Raw genomic sequence first — 19,013 nt, 5'->3', positions numbered from 1 at the left:
TCAAAGTGAAGAATGGCTCTTGAGAAGTGCCACCGTCCATGATTTTTATGCCTGGAACACAAACGTGATTATTACAGAAAATCACTACTTCCTCCCCCACTCCGTTTCAGCTAGTCGTATTTTAGTGATAATAGACGACACTCTGCTTTTAAGTGAACAGTAGACTTTGGAGATCAATTCTTACAAAACACAGTGCGTAAGGTGAACACTGTATTTCAGTTACAGTTTCTTTCAACTAGAGCTTACCAAAAGAAAAAAAAAAAATCAACATGACAAACCGATCAAAAATAAGTCACCTGGCAACAGAAGGGGAAAACAGTGCTTAAGAAAGAATGTACTGGCACCAAGGGGGGGCGCCTGAGTGGCTCAGTCGGTTAAGCACCGGACGCTTGGTTTCAGCTCAGGTCATGATTTCATGGTTTGTGAGTTCGAGCTCTGGGTCAGGCTCTGTGCTAACAGCGTGAAGCCTGCTCGGGATTGTCTTCCCCCCTCTCTCTGCCCCTCTTCTACTTGCATTATCTCTCTCTCTCTCTCACTCTCTCTCCCTCTCTCAAAATAAATAAATATTTTAAAAGAAGAAGGCACGCTTACCTGCTAACAATGGCTTGTGGCATCAATATCAAGCTGGAACATACCCGCCTGGAAAGCTGCTCAATCGGATTGAGTTTATCATACATGGGTCAGGGTGATGTAGAAGTTACAAGCAAATTGCTGGAGTCCAACTACTTGTGTTTAAATCCCAAATTCCAGCCCTATCAGCAAGGTGGCCTTGAACTAATTGTCTGACCGATCTGGACGTTAGTATTTTTCGACCATGAAATGAACGCATGAGGCCTTACATCTCAGACACAGGCAGTTGCATTGAAACAAACAGAGCGTAATCCATGTCTGGCATGTAGGTAAGTGTTCAAAAATACGAAAGGGGATGGAACCCTGTAAGCCTGAGCTTTAGTGCCAGTTCTTAGGATGCTTCGGGAAGGACTTTAATTAAGGTCTTGCCCATCCGATCAATGTCCAGGGGTTCAGGTGTTATGGTTTTACACATTCTAGTTGTATCTAGTTGTATCGTTATTCAGAGGAAAAATAATGCTGCAAATCGCTTGCCCAGGATTAGGGGTTTTTCTATGTTCCCCACTCCCTTGCCTCCTCCTAGGAGCACTGAGTGGCTAAGGCAATTAAAAACCTGAAAAGGAAGAAACTTTTGTATATAAACAGAAAGCTGTGACTGGAGAAAGCATAGCGATCTGTGTTATAGAAAGAAAAATGTTATCGCTGAAGTATCTGGGTAGACGAGGACAAGAATGCAAATGTGATGGCAAGTCTGAACATTGCTCACGCTTCTCTGCATTTCTGGGGAAATGAGCATTAGACACATTTATGGGAGAAAATCAAACAATGCTTATAGATGCACTTGACCTCCCCAGGAAGCCTTCCCTGACCTCCCGTTGGTGCACGGTGCTCCTTTGTACTTGTGGTAGAGACTGGCTAGCTGCTCAGCTGATTTAATTCCTCTTCCTGTGCACACAAGATTCTTATTTCCGGCCTCCAAACAGTAGCTTAGGCCCATGTGATGTTTTGGCCAATAAGATAAGAGAAGTAGAAATACAAGCCCTTTCCAAGCCTGGCCATAAAACAATCATCTACATTCTCTTAGGTGGTGTCCTTAGATGCCACAGATTGAAATGGCAGCCTCACAGCAGGAAAGGAGCTTGGATCCACGTCACTGTTTGCAAAGTTGCCAGAAAGATCCTCTGGATCCTCATCAGGCTATGATGACGTTTGCTAGAAACAACACTGGAGCGTGTTAAGCCCTGAAAATCTGGGGCCATTTATTACAGAAGCTAGCCTTCATGACCCTAAATAATACAAACGTCTCATATGCCACTACACTGAAATCAAGCTCAAAATTATTTTTCAGGTGACATGTGGCAATTTTGATACCATTCTGCCAGCTCATTCTAGAAAACCTAGGGGAGAATATTGGTCGCTGAGATGGCTAATTACGTGTCAACCTGACTGGTCATGGGCGGGGTCGGGGGGGGGTCCAAATTAAACATTATTTCTGGATGTGTCTGTGAGGGTGTTTCTGGTTGAGAATAGCACTTAAAATTGGTAGATTCAATAGAATGCCCTGTCCGGTGTGGGTGGGCATCATCCAGTATGTTGAGGGCCTGGATAGAATGATAGGCAGAGAAAGGCAGCATTCCCCTCTTGTTTTCTGCCTTAACTCTCTGAGATAGAACATCTCATCTTTTCCTGCCCACAGATTGGGATTTACGCCTTTGGTGTGGCTGGTGCTTAGGCTGTTGGAGTTGAACGGAACTACCCCACTGAATTCCCTGGGTCTCCAGTTTGCAGATCATGGAACTTCTCAGCTTTTCATAAATCCATGAGCCGAGTCCCCGTAAGACGTCTCTCTCCATATATTTATAGATATAGATATATTTCCAATACAGTTGACTTTCTGTCTTGTTAAACAAGTGGGACAGAAAATACCAAGCCCAGTCAGTCTCACAAATATCTTATTGACTACATGTTAATATAGCTGAATCTCGAGAGATACTTAACTGAGAAAGAAACACAAAATAACCTGTTTTACATACCCCAGATTCTTTTTATTTCAAGATCTGTTTTAAAATGTCTCTGATAACACTGAACAGCATGCTCTCGTTCTCTGAAGCCAGCTGCGCTTAAGGGCTTTCATTAATACATTGTAATAAGTCTTGGGACTGATTTTCAATTAACAGGGGCTCAGCCAATTGATAGTTTGTTTAATGAAATGGTGTAATGAGGAGAGCATTCACCCTTAAAACCATGGCCCTTATTATCTTTGTATGCCACATTCACGTAGGAGTTGATGAAATTGATGGGCTTTCTCCCCATGAAAACACACATAGACATGTCACTATTAACATTGGTACCATCTTTTAGGGATACTCTTGGACCCCAATGCACTCTCAAGGATCCAGGAATAAAAGCTTGTGGTAAGGATGGGTAGCTGGTCACTTGGATCAGTAGCAAAGACGTTAGAGAGGGTATAGAACGGAGGATGTTACAGAAGACAGGTTATATCACTAAAAATGCTCTTGAGACTACTGTAGTCCCCTCTTATCCACGGGAGATACATTCTGAGAACCCCCAGTGGACATCTGAAACCACAGATAACATCAAACTCCATATCTATGATGTTTTTCTTTCTGATGCATACAGGCCTATGAGAAAGTTTTTTAAATGTTTATTTATTTATTTGGAGAGAGAGGGAACACGAACAAGCGGGGGAGAGACAGAGGGAGAGGGAGGGAGAGAGTGAGAGAGCGAGAGAATCCCTAGCAGGCTTCATGCTGTCAGCGCAGAGCCTAACAAGAGGCTCAATCTCACCAACCGTGAGATCATGACCTCAGCTGACATCAAAAGTTGGACGCTCAACTGACTGAGCCACCCAGGTGTCCCTAAAAGTTTAATTTATAAATAAGGCACAGTAAGATATTAACAATAACTAATACTAAAATAGAATGACATTATATATACAGTAACAAGAGTTATATGGATATGGTCTCTCATTCTCTCAAAATATCTTGTTTTCTAATAAAAATTTTTCTTTTAGTGTTTATTTATTTTGGGGAGACAGAGAGACAGAACATGAGCGGGGGAGGGGCAGAGAGAGAGGGAGACACAGAATCCGAAGCAGGCTCCAGGCTCCGAGCTGTCAGCACAGAGCCCGACGCGGGGCTCGAACCCACGAACTGTGAGATCGTGATCTGAGCCGAAGTCAGCCGCTCAATCGGCTGAGCCACCCAGGCGCCCTCTCTCGAAGTATCTTACTGTAGTATACTCACCCTTCTTCTTGTGATGATGTTGAGATTATAAAATACCTAGGTGACGAAGTGAGCTGAATGACACAGGCACTGACATAATATTAAGTTACTATTGACCTCCTGATGCTACACCAGAAGTTGGGTCATCTGTGCCCAGGCCATGGTGGACCGTTGGTCACTGAGACCACAGATGAAAGGAGGACTACTGTAATTACCATTTGCTGAGCTCTGGCTAGATCATCTGGTTAGACACTGTGCTAACGTTCTAATATATTTAGTCTTTATAAAAGTTTGTGATATTATAATTGCTACTCTACAAACAAGAAAATAGGCCCAGGAAGTTAAGAAATTCACCCTAGATTGCACGGTAGGAGGGGACACTAAATTCCAACCAAAGTTCATTGTCTTAACTACATTGGGATAGGTGCAAAACTCATAGAACCTAAGTCCGATTTGCTAATGCGTAGTTCTCAAGGGTCAGGGCCATTTGGAAGTCAACGTTTTTTATCCTCTAAGCACACTCAACTGGAATTTAAGATCTTGTGGGCTAACCAAAGGACAGCCAAGAATTCATGGATTTAGAAACAGCATGCATGTTGGCAAATTATTGAAAAGAGACAACTAGATTCCAGGTCTGTATACGGCAACTACTTTATTATTTTCAAATGCAAACTCTTTGCATTTAGTTTGCTATTTTACAATTTTACAAACTAGGTATAAAAGACCATAAATAAATGACATAAGTTATGTGTACCTAAAGTTCATGAAGGGAAGAAAAATACCTTGACAAAATAAAACAAAATAGAAAAATCTATGTCTAACTCAAGAGAGCGCTCAAATTTTGGAACATGTATGAACCAAGCAATGTTCTGTTAATTTCCTTTATGGTATGAACTAAATTATAATAGGCCTTATACATTCTAATTTTAACCACAGTCCTTGCATATTCCAACATACTTGGAGTGATACAAAAAATAAATGCACTCTTCAGTGTGTATCAACGCTTGATGTTTGGAGAATGTTAAGTGAAAATATTGCTTCTAGAACTTTCCTTGACTGGTCAGAATTTGCATGTCTTCGGACCAACATTGAGGCTACAAGCGTGTATGGATTAATACACATATCCTTCACAGATCGAATACAAGAGTTCTCAAAACATACACACCAGTAGTGTCGTGAACACAACCTGTCTCCAAAATAACTCTTTGAACACACCAGAACGTTTCATCCATGACTGTTAAAAATAATTTGGGGCCGGCAGACACATGGTGAAGCTACTCGATTTGGTGCAGGGGAACAGCTTAATGCTGCCCTAATGGAAGATCTGAGCAAGATTCAGCATCTGAACTCACTAGGCCAGCACTCACTTATGGGGCTAATCCAGTCCCTGAAGTTGGCCTCCTGCCCTGACCTCTGGGGAAAGATGACCAGCTCAGAGATTCAACCTCATTTCTTTATACATATTTTTCAGGCATCAATGCATAGGCACATCCCTTTAAAAATATAGTAAAGTCCCCGAAAAGGGGTGAATTCACTTTGTCACTCTGGCATAGCTATGCGAATACAATGCCACACACCCTGTCAGAATGTAATAAATACTTATTGATGATTTTCTCTACTTCTTCAATAGCATAGGGTTCGGAATCTTTTTTTTTTTTTTTTTCCCATTTTTCCCTGATTTGATGTTATAGCTTATGTAAATGGCCACAGTTTCTGCAACCGTAGCTGAGAATACGCAAGGCAGCCACTCAGATTATGAAAAAATGGCAGTATGTTGGCTGGAGTTTGGTACACGTGTCCTATCAGAACTGAATCTTCACACACTGGACCTCAGATTCCAGAAGGCTAAGGGCCATAGGAGTTAGCTGCATATGAATTAATTGTAGAACTCATCCTCTAAACTGGGAACCCGAAATCACTTGAGGACATTTAATCCCAACTATGCCAACCTCGAGAGTCACTGGCATGTATTTTTCTGTGACATTGAGAGACAAAGTATTAATCCGGGACACATCATCTCAAAGCTGACACACGCGTCTACGTTCGTCTCCGAAAGCGCATGGGTTGCATATATTTGTTCGCATTCAACGAGTCCATTTATGCAGGAAAACAAAGGCTACTTCTATTCCACTTGAGGTCACCAGACAAATTCCATCCCCTTCTCTCTCTCTCCATCAAGAAATTGGTGATTCAGATGGGAAGTTCAGTCCGCATTAATGATCTCGACGATGGGTGGTCACCCGCATGGATTTATATTCTCAAATTACCCCCCTGCTAAGGTGAAAATGCCTCCATCCAAAGCTGTCGAATTACTTATTAAGGTTAGTGTGGCAGTTACGAAACACACTTCTAGATACAGGGCATTGAACACTTCCGGGCTGTCTTTCTAAGGGGACGGGTGCGGTCTCCAGGCCCACTGTCGCACGTGGCTCGGAATCTCAGGACTGGTGGAAAAGCCAGCACTCTCCGGGTGTAGCATTCCACAACATTCGCAGGCAGGTCTAAGCATGAGGTCAGACGCTCACGCGTGCACACACACCCGCGCACACGCACACTCACACCTATGTACACACATCAAAAGAGATAGTCAGCTCATATTTAGTCTAGGAAAAAAATATATTTATATCACTGCAATGGCACACCCTGGGTAAAATGTGACTTCAGCAATGCATATCATAGGCAGCTCATGGGAACTGGCTTTGTTTTGCGTAGTGGCACCCAACCTGGTGTCCGTCGTAAGACCTGTAGCCTTGGGTCACTTGCTGCCGCACCAATGCAGCAGTGACGCACAGGAATGAGATACGGAAATACATATAAATAAAACCACAAGGAGTTTAGGAACAAGGGCTCTGCGGAGTTGGTGCTGCGAGGCAGTCCGTTCCTCAGTGCAACGGGAGAACAGGTGCTGAGCCTCGCACGTTTGCTGTTTCTTTCACTGGGAGAGGAGATCGGAACGTCAGCCGTTTGTTCTTTTCAGGTACGGGTGTTGTTTCCTCAGGGTCTTTGCTCCAGAACTGGCAGAGGGGAAGCAGAAGAAACACATCTCGAAGGGACTGAGGAGGGTGTGTTCTGTTTTCTTCTGTGGGCTTTGTGATCGACAGGAAGGGCTGTGAGGCCAAGATAGCAGAATCTACTCCCTGTAGAGAAAGGAGCAAGGTTTTAGACAAAACATCAACCAATACGGCCAGCCGCTTGTCAGCCAACGTTACGGGCAAGAACAAAGCACGTAAGGGTCGGTGTGGCTCAGTAAGAAGCAGCTCAGGAGGGAGAGCATGAATTCCTGCTTTCCTCCTCTGAAACAGGACCACTATAGTAACAACAATAACAAAAGTGTTTATTAGTAGCTCAATTTTAACAACTGGGGGAAGGGACTAGTCTTCCTCCTATCACACGGATGAGGCCGTTGAATCGCAGCAGAGCCGAGCAATCTGCTCATGGTCACGTCACACATGGTGAAGGAGCAAAGCGGGGATTCGAACCCACACAGTCTGAGTCTATAGCCATGCCTTATCCACTGTGCAAACAGCCTCTGCGAGATGAAAATTCTGACTTGTGATGATTCATTTGTGTAAGAGGAGAAAGGTAAAATGACGTGAAAGGCAAACTGTGCTACAGGTAAAGCCCCGGATACTAGCTCCCAGTATTTCCAAAGAGGGAAACTGTGTGTCGTGGCAACAGATCTGGAAACACCACGATCCGCCATTATTCAACGACATGATTGGCAAAAATGCAAACGAAATAAAAATCACTGAACGTTTTTCTTACAAAGGAACTTCTAATGAAGGAGAGTATCTGGTAAAGGATTCATACGAGTTGCATGGACCGGGCACAGAGAGGGACCCTTTGGGCGTGGCACAGGGAAACATTTGGTGTGCCAGTGAGAAAGGTTTTGGGGGCTCAAGCCCACCGAGAACTAATCAGTCACGACTGCCCCATCAGTCTAGCACTGGGCAGATCAGCACGATGCAATGGAATCATCGTGGCTCTCCACTGTCCCCACAGTTATCAACGCAAACCCGAATACGCAGTTCCTCTTCTTTCTTTTGTGACAACTGACAATCAAGGTAGCTTTGGGGACTGTGTCTTCCACCACAACGGCCATGTTTGGCAGCGAATGACCTCAGGTATCGAGAGAGCAAGGATTAAGGCCGGAACGTATCTTCAAAGACAGTTTAGCTCGTTTTATTAAACCAATCATTTACATGCTGGTTTTGTACCTATGCGTGTTTGTCGTGTGTGAGATATAAATCCAGGTTAGTTTCTTTGAGGTCAATAGCCATGATTTGGTCTTGTAGAGAACACTTTAGTCTATTTGGAGAGAGAGAAATAAAGTTTTCTTATAAAATACTCAGAGAGAGATTACTTCTTAAGCAACTTAAAATTATACATGTGGGTACGGTTATAACTAGCAAGCCCTCCCTGCAAGAAGCCTCTTGTCAACATCATTCATTTTGACAATTATGGGGGGGGGGGGGGAGAAAGAAAGAGAAGGATTTGGATCTACTTTTCCAACTGTGTCTTCTCTGGAAATTAGTACGTCTATCAAATGTAGTTCCTGAAACCTGACTGTGCAGAGACTTAATCAGGCAAGCATGTATTTACATGCAGGACAAGGAGAACAGGAGTATGACCTTAAGACTGTTGGAACACAACCAACGCCATATGGTTAGGCACACTTTTGGAAGGTGATTTTGTTGTACTGCTAGAAATTCCACTCTTAGAGGAGAAAAAGGAGTCCCAAAACACTTTTGTTCCCTTTCAGTTCCCCAACCCTCTTCTTCACTAAATGCCTGGATATAAATACATGTTATGAAAATAGTTTGTAATAGGAAGTGGGCTATTTGGGGACTCACTGTGTATGTGAAAAGGGTTGGATGTTTGAAGTGACAAGGGTAGGAAATATGAAGGATTGTATCTAGCTGATGCCAGAATATTCTAGGGTGGAGAAAAATAAACGTTAGCTCCTTTGAATGGAGACAACCTCTTTATCATGGGGAAGTGTTTGGACAAAGACCAAAGCATGTGGTCTATGTGGCATCATGAGGGAAAGATGTGACTTTCACTGCATCTAAATAAACAAAGCATTGTTCCTCTGAATCCATTACGAAGGCATCGAAGTGTCTTTACCATCCGGTTCCATTCGTTACAACGGGATCTGACTTGTGCGTTTCATTTTTTTTTTCAATTATAACACAATGTCACGAATTCCAAGGCTAAGCGACAAAGGAGTACTTGGTAGGTCTACAAAGGTAGGTGTACCTTTTGTACAGACGCACGTTTAAATCACATCCTCACGAATCCACTTAAGGTGAAGCGGCTTCACGGGCACGGCTCCTACCATTGAACTTCATTTCACCTCACTCCAGCATGTCGCAATGCAACATTTGGGTTCCCGAGTGAAAGAGGGATGAGTAGCACTCGGAAAACCTTGGAGGAGGCAGAGTGCACCTTCCTTCCGTGAAGCCCAGCGCGTTCTACATAAGAGCGTGTCACGTACGCTTACGACAACGCCGTGTGTTAGGAAAGGTGTTATTGTTGAAGTATCATCATCTCTAATTTACAGGTGGAGGACCTGAGTTATAAAGAAACATGGAGCGAATTTCCCAGTGTCAACATCTCAGCTGGCTTTCAAATCCGTAGCTGTCTGGACGCCAGAGCCTGGCTCCGTGCCCTGGGAAACAATGCAACCTTCCCACTGTCCTCCTGTTTCTCTTCTAGAATGTGTAACTTCGCAGAAGCAGTGAGGTTTCACTTTTACAGCTACCGGATATTGTGGGCACTCGGAAAGCCCTCTGTTGGCCTTTCCCCTGGCCTGGACTCTACCTCCTACGCCATGTTAAAATGAAGATTCAGAAGGCAACCTTTGAACGTCGTAAGATTTCACGTGCCACCTTGCAATCCTTGCCTGATGAGTTCACGTACACAGATACGTGCTGAGAAAACAATGCGACGACGGCCGCACAGTGTCCAGCATTAACTCGTTAGGGTATCTTAGAGCTGACACGTTCTCTCTTTAGAAACGTTCTGCTTTGAGTATGTTCAGCGTTTAGAAAAAATAGCTCAAGTCTTAAGCTGCCGCCTTGAAGAAAGCAAGACTTCTAATTATTCAGTGTATGCAAGGAAACACTCTTTTGACTTACAAGATAATGTCATAATGCCACCTTATTTGAATTGCACCGTGGAGATTGAAAACAAAACACTCCACAGATTCCCTGAAGGAAAAAAATAAACATATACATTTTTTATTTTTTTTACAGCAAGCAAAAAACCCCACCTACATTGTCAACTTTGAACATGAATATCCAGAACTCTCAGGGTTCAGCAAAAGTGGTGATAAAACAGAAATTGTTGGAGTAGTTTAAAAAAAAAAAAAAAGAAAGAAAGAAATTTCACATTCCTTCTGAAGAGAAAAGCTTTTACAACCAGCGTCGCAAAAAGGTTTTTACTAAACTGTCATGATTTGACAGCATCAGATTGAACATGCCTTTTGCTCTATAAGAAATAGCTTTCAGCATAAAACCAAGGGTGGGGGGGCGGGGGGAGGAAGGTCGTTAAAATCAACCAAGTTTTTGTTTAAAAGTAGTGCAAATGGAAGCATTTAAGAAGTTAAAATCTGTCCAGGCAAAAAGAGTTAGGTCGTTTGTTTCTGACAATAAACAAAGCCATTTAATTCACGTTTCACGAGGAAAATTCCGGGATTAAAATAGAAGGATCTAAGGCTCACGGCCTTTACGGATGAGAAGCCATGTTTTCCGGTAGGTCACATTCTAATAGCGAGGACATCAAGGTAAGTTCCAAGTCTCACTCCTGACTTCGAGGTAAATCCTCCCTGGCTGACCCTGTCTGGTGCCGGGGCTACAGGAGCAGGGCAGAAAATAAGAATAATGGACGGACCTTCCAGGATTTCTCAACTGCAGCAAAGTCTCCAAAGAACGAGGCATGATCCCAGATTAGAGGTGATTACTTGGCACCCCAAAGATAGGAAGTATTTGTGGCCTGAATGACGGGCACCAAAGGGTAAAAGGAACTCAGTGTGAGAGAGAGCCAGCGGGGGTCTAGGTGCCATGTTCCGAAACCTGACTTCATATGGTTCCTATTTCACTTCTTCCCGAAGGAACAACGGGGAAGAACCTACTGGCTTCCATACCGGTCTCTACTCCCACAGTCAAGAGAGGACTAACATCCTGAAAGAACCCCTAACTGCCTGACAGTCATGAAAGAATATTTATTGGTTGGTGTTTCAAGTTGGATCGAGTTAAAAAGAAAAAAAAAAAAAAAAAGAGTTTTCACTGGAGAAAGATCCATTGCGGATTCTTTTGCCTTACCTTGTAGGTCTGGGTTTGCTTCTTTAAAGGAGGGAAGTGTGAAAGTTCCCTATTCAAGATTGTCACGGTCCACTATCCATAAGGTAGTTACAAGAAGTTTGTAGAGTCCCAAAATACGACTTTATATGGCACAGCCTCAGGCCCAAAGAAACAGACCTTGTTTGTCCAGTGACGGGGAGGTGTTTGGGTTTTATTATTATCATTCTTATTATTTTTATTTTTAAAAATCCACTTTCCTTTTCTTTCCAGCCCCTTATGATGACTTTCAGGTCACCATAAGCCACCAGGTGGCCCGATGAGCTACGCGGTCTTCACCTAGGTTGTTTTCCGTGGTAAGAACCAAGCCTTAGAAGCTACGACTGAGTCCTTCCCAAATGTTCCTGGGCATGGTATTCATTCCGGTGAGAGCAAGAGGACGGTCATTTACACCACAAACAAAATACTGTAGTTGTAATTCCAAATGGAGAGAGGATCAAGGATGTCTCAGAGAAGCTCAGTGTCTGTCAGCAAAGACTCATCAAAACCCGGAGGTGGTGTTCTATTTATACAGGTACGTGTATTTTACAAACTGGTGACGGACGGAGTACTTCTGAGACACAATGGGTTCCAGGTCTCGATTCAAGCGACGGTCTGTCATTTCCGTAAGCCCCGCGATCTCAGCAAAATCTGTACACCGGGCGACGCTGCAGGTATTTCACTTTTTCTTTCATTTCAGAGGGCGAAGACGGAGTTAAAAAAAGTGCAGTTCTTCAATTAAAGTGCATGGATGAGGTAAACTAATTTCAAGAGTTCTGAGTTTATTCGACAGCGCTGGCTCAGACAGGAACCATTCGGCCGTGTATCTGCTGCATTTGGGTTCTCATCGCCTGGACGCTGCTCAGAATCTTATTCTGATGTGTGACGGCTGTGATGCCGATTCTTGCCAGGTCACTGGATGTAGGGGGAGAAGTGAGAGGGAGAGAAAAAGGCATGAGGGCCGAGAATCTCGTTTCGGGGCTTCATGCAGACACACACTGGAATCAGCCACAGCTCATACGGCACAACAAGGCAGGTATGTTCTAATGTCTAATTAAGCGATTTAATGCAACAATGTAGGTGCTCGAGAGGCTGTGCAAAAATTACACGCGATCAAAATGAAAGGCATTCCAGTTTTTTTCTTTCTTTCTTTTTTTTTTTTTTTTTAATGAGTAGGATGATAATGCAGCTCAAAGCAAGAACGGCAAATACTATTAAATCTAGATTTACCCTTTGGTGCTACATCGCTGAGTACTTACTCCTGGTTCATGTGTACTACAGCCTCTAGTGTGGTATAGCCGGCAGCCGTGAAGTTATCCTTATACCGGTCCATTTTAATGGCCTGGAGCCAGTCGCCAACGGATACCACGGCGGAGAATTCGGAAGAGCTCGGATCCAACAAGGCGGTGTTAGGTCTGGCGGTGGAACGAGAAAGTGTGGACAGACGAGAACCATCAGCGAGACAGCAAGACTCAGAAGTCAGATTGCCTAAGATAGGCATTGAAATGCCAAGGACGGGCTTTTTAGAGGACGGCCTGTTGTCAAATGTCATCGTGTGATGTTTGGTTTTTTTTTTTTTGCCCCTCATCTCACAAAGTCATTAAAACATGTATCAATCGCCCTCTCTGCCCTTGATTCCACTTCCCACATTTGTTTCATGGGGACCTCTTGGGATACTAAGGATCATCCCAGTCTTTTCACATCTCAGCCTGGGGGGAAAGATTGGGGGAGACCTTGTGGCTGATACCCGTTGAGTCTTTGCAGGAAGAGGGAAATTCCTGCCAGCACTATTACATACCTCAGGACAGCAGCTATGGAAACCCTAGTGAAGTAGGAGTAAAACAAAAAAACAAAAAAACAAAACAACAAAACACTGTGAGCTTGCAACTCGCCAGACTTGATGAAGCGGAGAAAACAGCAAGAGTTCAAGTCCAGCGTGCGCCCAGCCAGGTCTGCAAGGCAGGCTCAGTGCATTCAAACAAACTTGGGGACAGCAGGGAGTTAATGCCCTCTTTAATCAGCCCATGCCTGACCACCACGTGTGCCAAGACGGGAAGGAAGAATGGCCACTTTGATCACCGCGTGGATTACGGAATGCGCTTCTCGTCTTCCCTTGCTGGGGCTCTTAAATAATCATTTCAATGAACTCTAGGCACTTTTTATGAACTTATTTCTTAGTCTACGCATTTCTCAGGCCAGGTGTCTTACGTTAGGTCATTGTCAAGAGTGACTACAGTTCAAGGCGGGAATTTTGCCATTCCTCGTGATACTGATAATACAATAATTACTGTCAAGAGAAACATAGTCCTCTTTATCATCAAACTACTTAATAATTATTGGGTAGACCTTCACCAGGTATTTTATACCACCTTTAATCACCTGTAGCGCAACACGGCTACTTGTTTATTATATTTCCTGGAGCTCCCGTTTCCCTAGAAATTATAGAATGGGGTTGATCTTCACATTCTGACCTAATTTTCCTCCTGAGGCTGCGTTGCTTAAATAGAAATGTTTGAATAGGAATATCATCATTACTGAATTTTTAGCCAAAAAGAATATATTCTCTTGTGAAAACAAAATTGAGTCGGTATAATGCCTTGATTAATTTTCTGCATGACAAAATTAATCTAATTCCATTGTTTATTTTATAATTTTTACCTGTTATTTTGGTTTGCACAAATTCTTTCTTATGTAACTATTTTAAACAAGACTTGTTTTATCAATCAGTTTTGTGTCCAAATCGTAGCTTGCCACTGTGAATTTTTATGTCCGTTATTTCAATTAAGTCTAATTTTCTGAGTAAAATTGTGTGAATTTTTATGACAAGAATAATCAAGATTTAACTCTTCCCCCAATAACAAGTAACATCACGTAGAATTTTAGACATTAGTGTTCATGTTTATCAATAATATTCATCATTAGACAAGACCAATAGTTTGCGTTTCTAACTTTAAGCCAAGGGCATGAATAGGGCAACATGTAGGCTCTAGGTACCCGACAAGGTCAAAATGACCTTAGGATGAAAATAACCTCATTCACTATCAATGAACTCTAAGGATTATTTGCAAGCTTGCTCTGGAAGTCTTTGTGCTCTCTGTGGAACACCATGACATCTGCCTAATTTTGTGCTGAATCACATACAATGTTATACTACATCCCATTATCAGCAAGCAGTAATCAGCATCAAAGCTACCGAAGTACCATCAGCGAGAAGAATTTAGAATTCTAAAAAGTATATCCAATAACTCTGTTCTCAATTTGTTCTGCATAATTGTACAAAGCACACATTATGCAATATCAGTGGCCGAAGAGTTTATGCCAGCAGGAGAAGCACCAAATACCAATGAACCAGCCTTAGGACCTTCAGACAAAATTCATGGGATCCGGAGCTGGAGACCTAAAAGCTGGAGGAAATTCACCTTGGAATAGAAGAGGCCAGAATTGATCTGGATATCGGAGAATTGAAGAACAAAAAGTAGCCTGGAGATGCTAGGGGAAAAAAAATTTTTTTTTTTTTTTTTAGGTCACTTGGCTATCAAGTGGCAGAAATAAGATGTGAACTTAGACCATCCTAAGTGTTCTTTCAGAAGAGCTTGATCATTAAACTCTTGGGCTGTGGCAAATGCCAAGGGATCTGAAAGCCCAGAAGAGAACAGAGGGTGTCTCTGCTGCTTGTTCCAGATTCTTCGTGCATTGAAAAAATCGGCGTATATACCTTCTCTTCCGCAACCATTAGGCTAAGTCTGCAGAAGACTGGAGGGGGAGCTCCCTGCACTGACCGAGACTGGAAGGTCTTGGACATTGTGGGAAAAAAAAAATCCTCCAATTTTTAACTCAGCGTCATGATGAAAGAGGAGCCTTGGAGAATTGCAGATTTGGAGGTGAGTAGATACCTTACTTCTTGCAGGCTTGAAGCAGCTGATTATCTTATGCTAGTCTTCATTTAAATCATTTAACTACCAAGGGCGGTCTATACTCTTTGGGGTGGGACCGCTATCGAGGTATCCGGAATCTTAACACCAGAGAGGCTCCGTCTTCAGGTTGAAAAGTTCCTATTGAATTAAGAGCACTCGGGAGTATCTGGGATCTTCTTTCTGGACTGATCATGCTTCTTCCTTTTGCCCTTTCCAATGGAACAACTACCTATTTTACAGATGGTTCAATTATATTCATTTTTAAAACCCTTCTCAAACATTCAGCCATATGCTTTGCAACTTGATCAGTTTCTATTTTGGTCCTGCTTCCTTCTACTCTTGAAAGACTCAGTAAAGAGAAATGTTAGGAACTGAAACCGAATGAATTTTGTGCTTTGTAAGCTTGTATGCGCCTATAACCCTTTAGAAGTCAACCTAAAACAGTGCCTAAAGAGGGGCGCCTGGGTGGCTCAATCGGTTGAGCATCCGACTTCGGCTCAGGTCACGATCCCCCAGTTTGTGGGTTCGAGCCCCGCATCGGGCTCTGTGCTGACAGCTCGGAGCCTGGAGCCTGCTTCAGATTCTGTGTCTCCTTCTCTCTCTCTGCCCCTCCCCCGCTCATGCTCTATCTCTCTCTGTCTCTCAAAAATAAATAAATGTTAAACAAAAAATTTAAAAACAGTGCATGAAGAGTTGTCCTCTACTCCCCATTTTTTGCTAATCCAGTGTTCCTTTCCCTTCCCCAAGTATAGCATCTAGTGACCTGAATGTCTTCTCAAAGTACATTTTATCTTTCTTCCTAAATGTTCAGGTCCAGCATAATAAAGTAAGCACTTTAGCTATTTGTTGCTGGGTTTTTTAATTTTTTTTATGTTTGTTTTTGTACTACTTTTTGAGGCCCGACAGGTGTTAGGCTCTGCGAAATGGTGAACAAAACTACCATAAATACTCCATTAACTGAGACAGAAGCCACCCAGGCTGCAGAGAGCTGTGCAGTGGCCTCTGACTAAAAGGCAGAAATTAAAAGTGAGCCACCGCTCGCCTGCCACCTCTAATGTATTATATCATACATCACTATTAAGAAGGCATGGCCGACCTGGAGCTCTCGGTCCCCGTCCTCTTCAAGCTGTTGGGGTTGCGGATGAGTTTGTCCAACATGTTGACAATCTGCCCAAATTTCGGCCTATCACTCCTCTCCTTCTGCCAGCAGTCTAGCATCAGTTGATGGAGTGCAATGGGGCAGTCCATTGGAGGAGGTAGCCGGTAGCCTTCCTCGATGGCTTTAATCACCTATCAGAGAAAACAGAACGCTATATATTAAGCGGCCAGGGGAAGCTGCTGTCAGAGGTCCACCCTCCTGACCCGCAAGTTCCCCTGGACGTTCAGCTGCCGGCAAGCTCGAGCATGGGAACAGCACCAATTTCTTGGCAGAAGCCAAAGCTGGACCTGAGTGTTGCTGGCAACGGGACAGGGAAGCCAGCTGTTGCCATGAGCTGTTCTCAGATGACAGGCAATGCCAATCTGAAATTCTCAAGTGAAGAACGCATCAGTGTTCCGAAGTGGTTAGAACACAATCAGATCAACAGCCTGGTGTTGGGCTGGCTCTCGGAGATCACATGGTGACCGCCCTCCTCCTCCTGCTATCCAGCATCCTCTGAGCCCTCGTAACGAAAGACACTCTAGCCTCGCCTTACAGATCTTCCTTCAGAAGCATTCACAGTTGCGTCCAAGATGAACGTCTCGTTGTATCATTTTAAGCCTGTATCCTCTTGCACAGACAGCTCATGGGTCAGTACAGGAGCCCTCCTTCCAGACCTCCCAATCCAGAAGACACTCCCTCTCTCTAAAATAGCACTCTCCTCAAACCCTCCACATGGCCAACCATTTTTCCTTTTGGAAAACCAAAATACACCAATATACCAACGTTACATCACATTCTTGGGTCTCAGTTAAAAGGTGTTAGTAAGTGGATTAAAAAAAAAAAAAGTAGTAGCAAAGAAAATTAAAAAAGAAAAAAATTCTTTTCGAGCATTCACATTCTGAAGGGGACCTCTCCACATCTAAGGAAAGAAGTTATAATGGTAGACGGTAATTGTCTCGTTGCCCAGAGTTCTCCCTGCTTAATAAGACGTGAGTTAACTCTCTAACAGTCTTTCTTCTAGTTCAAAATTTTTGCATCTGTCTTCACAGGTATTACAGTAGTTTTCTTATCGGCCTTTTGCAAAGCCCCCCATCTTTAGGGTATGAATCCCAGTAATGGAATATCATAGGACTCATGCCAAATTTAAGGAGGGGGAGTATTTCATAATTTCTTGGCTACACATTAGCATCATTTATGGGAATCCGATGAAATTCTAAAAGTCTTTTTTTTTTTTTTTTTTTGGTCTGGAGATTTTTTAAAAGGTTTTATTCATTTTAAATCAGTTTCGTTTGGTTTCTATCAAAATGGGTAGCTGCTAATGAAACACCCAGAGCTCTAGCCATCTCAGTGGCCACGCTGGATTCACCCCGCAGTGGGGTTTATATTTCCTGTTCAACAACTGGCCTTCCACAGCAAACAGTTAATTCAGCTGGGTCCAGTTTCTATGTATCAGTATGATTATTGTCTTTTCAGCTGGCACACGGTTTGACAGTCCTCTTGTGATTTATTAAGCCCCCTGATCCTTTTTCTCCCGCGTATTTTTGCCAACATCCTGTTGTATTCGTATTATTTACTACTCCTCCTAGAGTAGACTTCTACATGCTATCTTACTAAACATTAGTCTCTTTATTTCTGGCAATTACGTGAAGTCAGTTTGATCTTCTGACTTCCTTTTATCTTCCCAGGTGCATGGTGTTGACTCTAGACTTGATGACAACATTTTACATTGAATTGATGAGAAGGAGAGAAATATTGGGCTAACGCCAGGATAACACAATTTGTTATGAACCCTCAGACTGCTTAATACTCTTTCATTAGCTCCCTCTCCACTGCCAGCTTGGAAGATGGCTTGTGGGTTAACAAAGCATATTTTCTCAGTTTACTGCTGAATGCTTTTGGGGGGGCTGAAGAGTAAAACAAACAAAAAACTTGGTAAGTTTGCCATATTTGCGACAGTTATTTTGAGTCCATTCACCATATGCCAAATGAATTCTACTCATGAAAGTGATTTCCCGGTTACATTTCCTATCGATTCCTGTCCTACGCAGAACCCAATGGAGACAAACACGCGGGAACGACAGGTCGACATGATCTGCGGGAGAGAAATGGCTTCAAATGCTCCTCGCGGAGAAAACCAGACAACTGCAAAGTTTAAAACGATAAAAATTATTTTAACGTAATATAGAAACTGCCAAAACCGTGGGTCTGAAAATATTCAGGGCAGGGAAACGGACAGGATCTTGAGAGTCGCTGCTCTTCTGAGCATTTGGTCACGACCGCCAACTGAAAGAGAGTTTAAGTATCACATCGTTAAAGGAGTCAAGGTATGCATTACTTGCTCATTTAGGTTGTTTTTGTCCTTCCGTCAAGTCTCTAATCCGAAAACAAATGTTGTTACAAGGTAGGTACTGGAAGGTGTCTGTAGCACAATCACATCAAACAACGCATTACACACCCCTCACTTCTGTAGTTTTTTCCAGCCTGCAGTTACCTACTAGTTATGCTAGCTGCTGGCCTTCTTCCTATCTGCTATGAACTTTTCTGTATAACTTAACAGATAACACAATGTCAACACCATCATTCCTCTTAATCTGGCTAGCGAGTTCTTTTTGCGCCCCTCGCCGTGGAGTGCGTTAGTTTCTCTACTGCTCTGACCATTATTTTATCGATAAGGCAACCAGCATCCGATTTCTCGAGTTCTTCACCTAATAGCCAAGGCTGTGCAACTTCTTGTTGTTTCAAGACAAAGCAGATGGTCAGGTAGCATTCCACATCAGAGAAAATTTTTGAAAAGGAGATTTTT

At 43.1% G+C, this 19,013-nt stretch overlaps 1 protein-coding gene across 5 annotated transcripts in view; it reads right to left on the bottom strand.

The window, feature by feature from the left end:
* Positions 1-4,448: 4,448 nt before the first annotated feature.
* The window catches only part of EPHA4 (EPH receptor A4), a 150,590-nt gene continuing 136,025 nt past the window's right edge, over positions 4,449-19,013 (bottom strand). For 3 of the 5 annotated variants that reach the window (XM_060623802.3, XM_060623801.3, XM_060623805.3), the window contains 4 exons: positions 16,166-16,359; positions 12,415-12,570; positions 11,141-12,070; positions 4,449-6,952 (listed from right to left, as the gene is read on the bottom strand). In XM_060623802.3, coding sequence (XP_060479785.1) covers positions 11,956-12,070; positions 12,415-12,570; positions 16,166-16,359 — 465 coding nt within the window. In that variant the 3' untranslated portion in view covers positions 4,449-6,952; positions 11,141-11,955. The remainder of the gene's footprint in view (positions 6,953-11,140; positions 12,071-12,414; positions 12,571-16,165; positions 16,360-19,013) is intronic. The other 2 variants (XM_060623803.3, XM_060623804.3) reach the window with 2 other exon arrangements.

Source organism: Panthera onca, chromosome C1 (genome assembly GCF_046562875.1).
Source record: "Panthera onca isolate mPanOnc1 chromosome C1, mPanOnc1 haplotype 2, whole genome shotgun sequence".
In the NCBI taxonomy this organism is placed as follows: domain Eukaryota; kingdom Metazoa; phylum Chordata; class Mammalia; order Carnivora; family Felidae; genus Panthera; species Panthera onca.
Note: the sequence above shows the minus strand (reverse complement) of the source record. Positions and strands in the feature narration are given on the sequence as shown.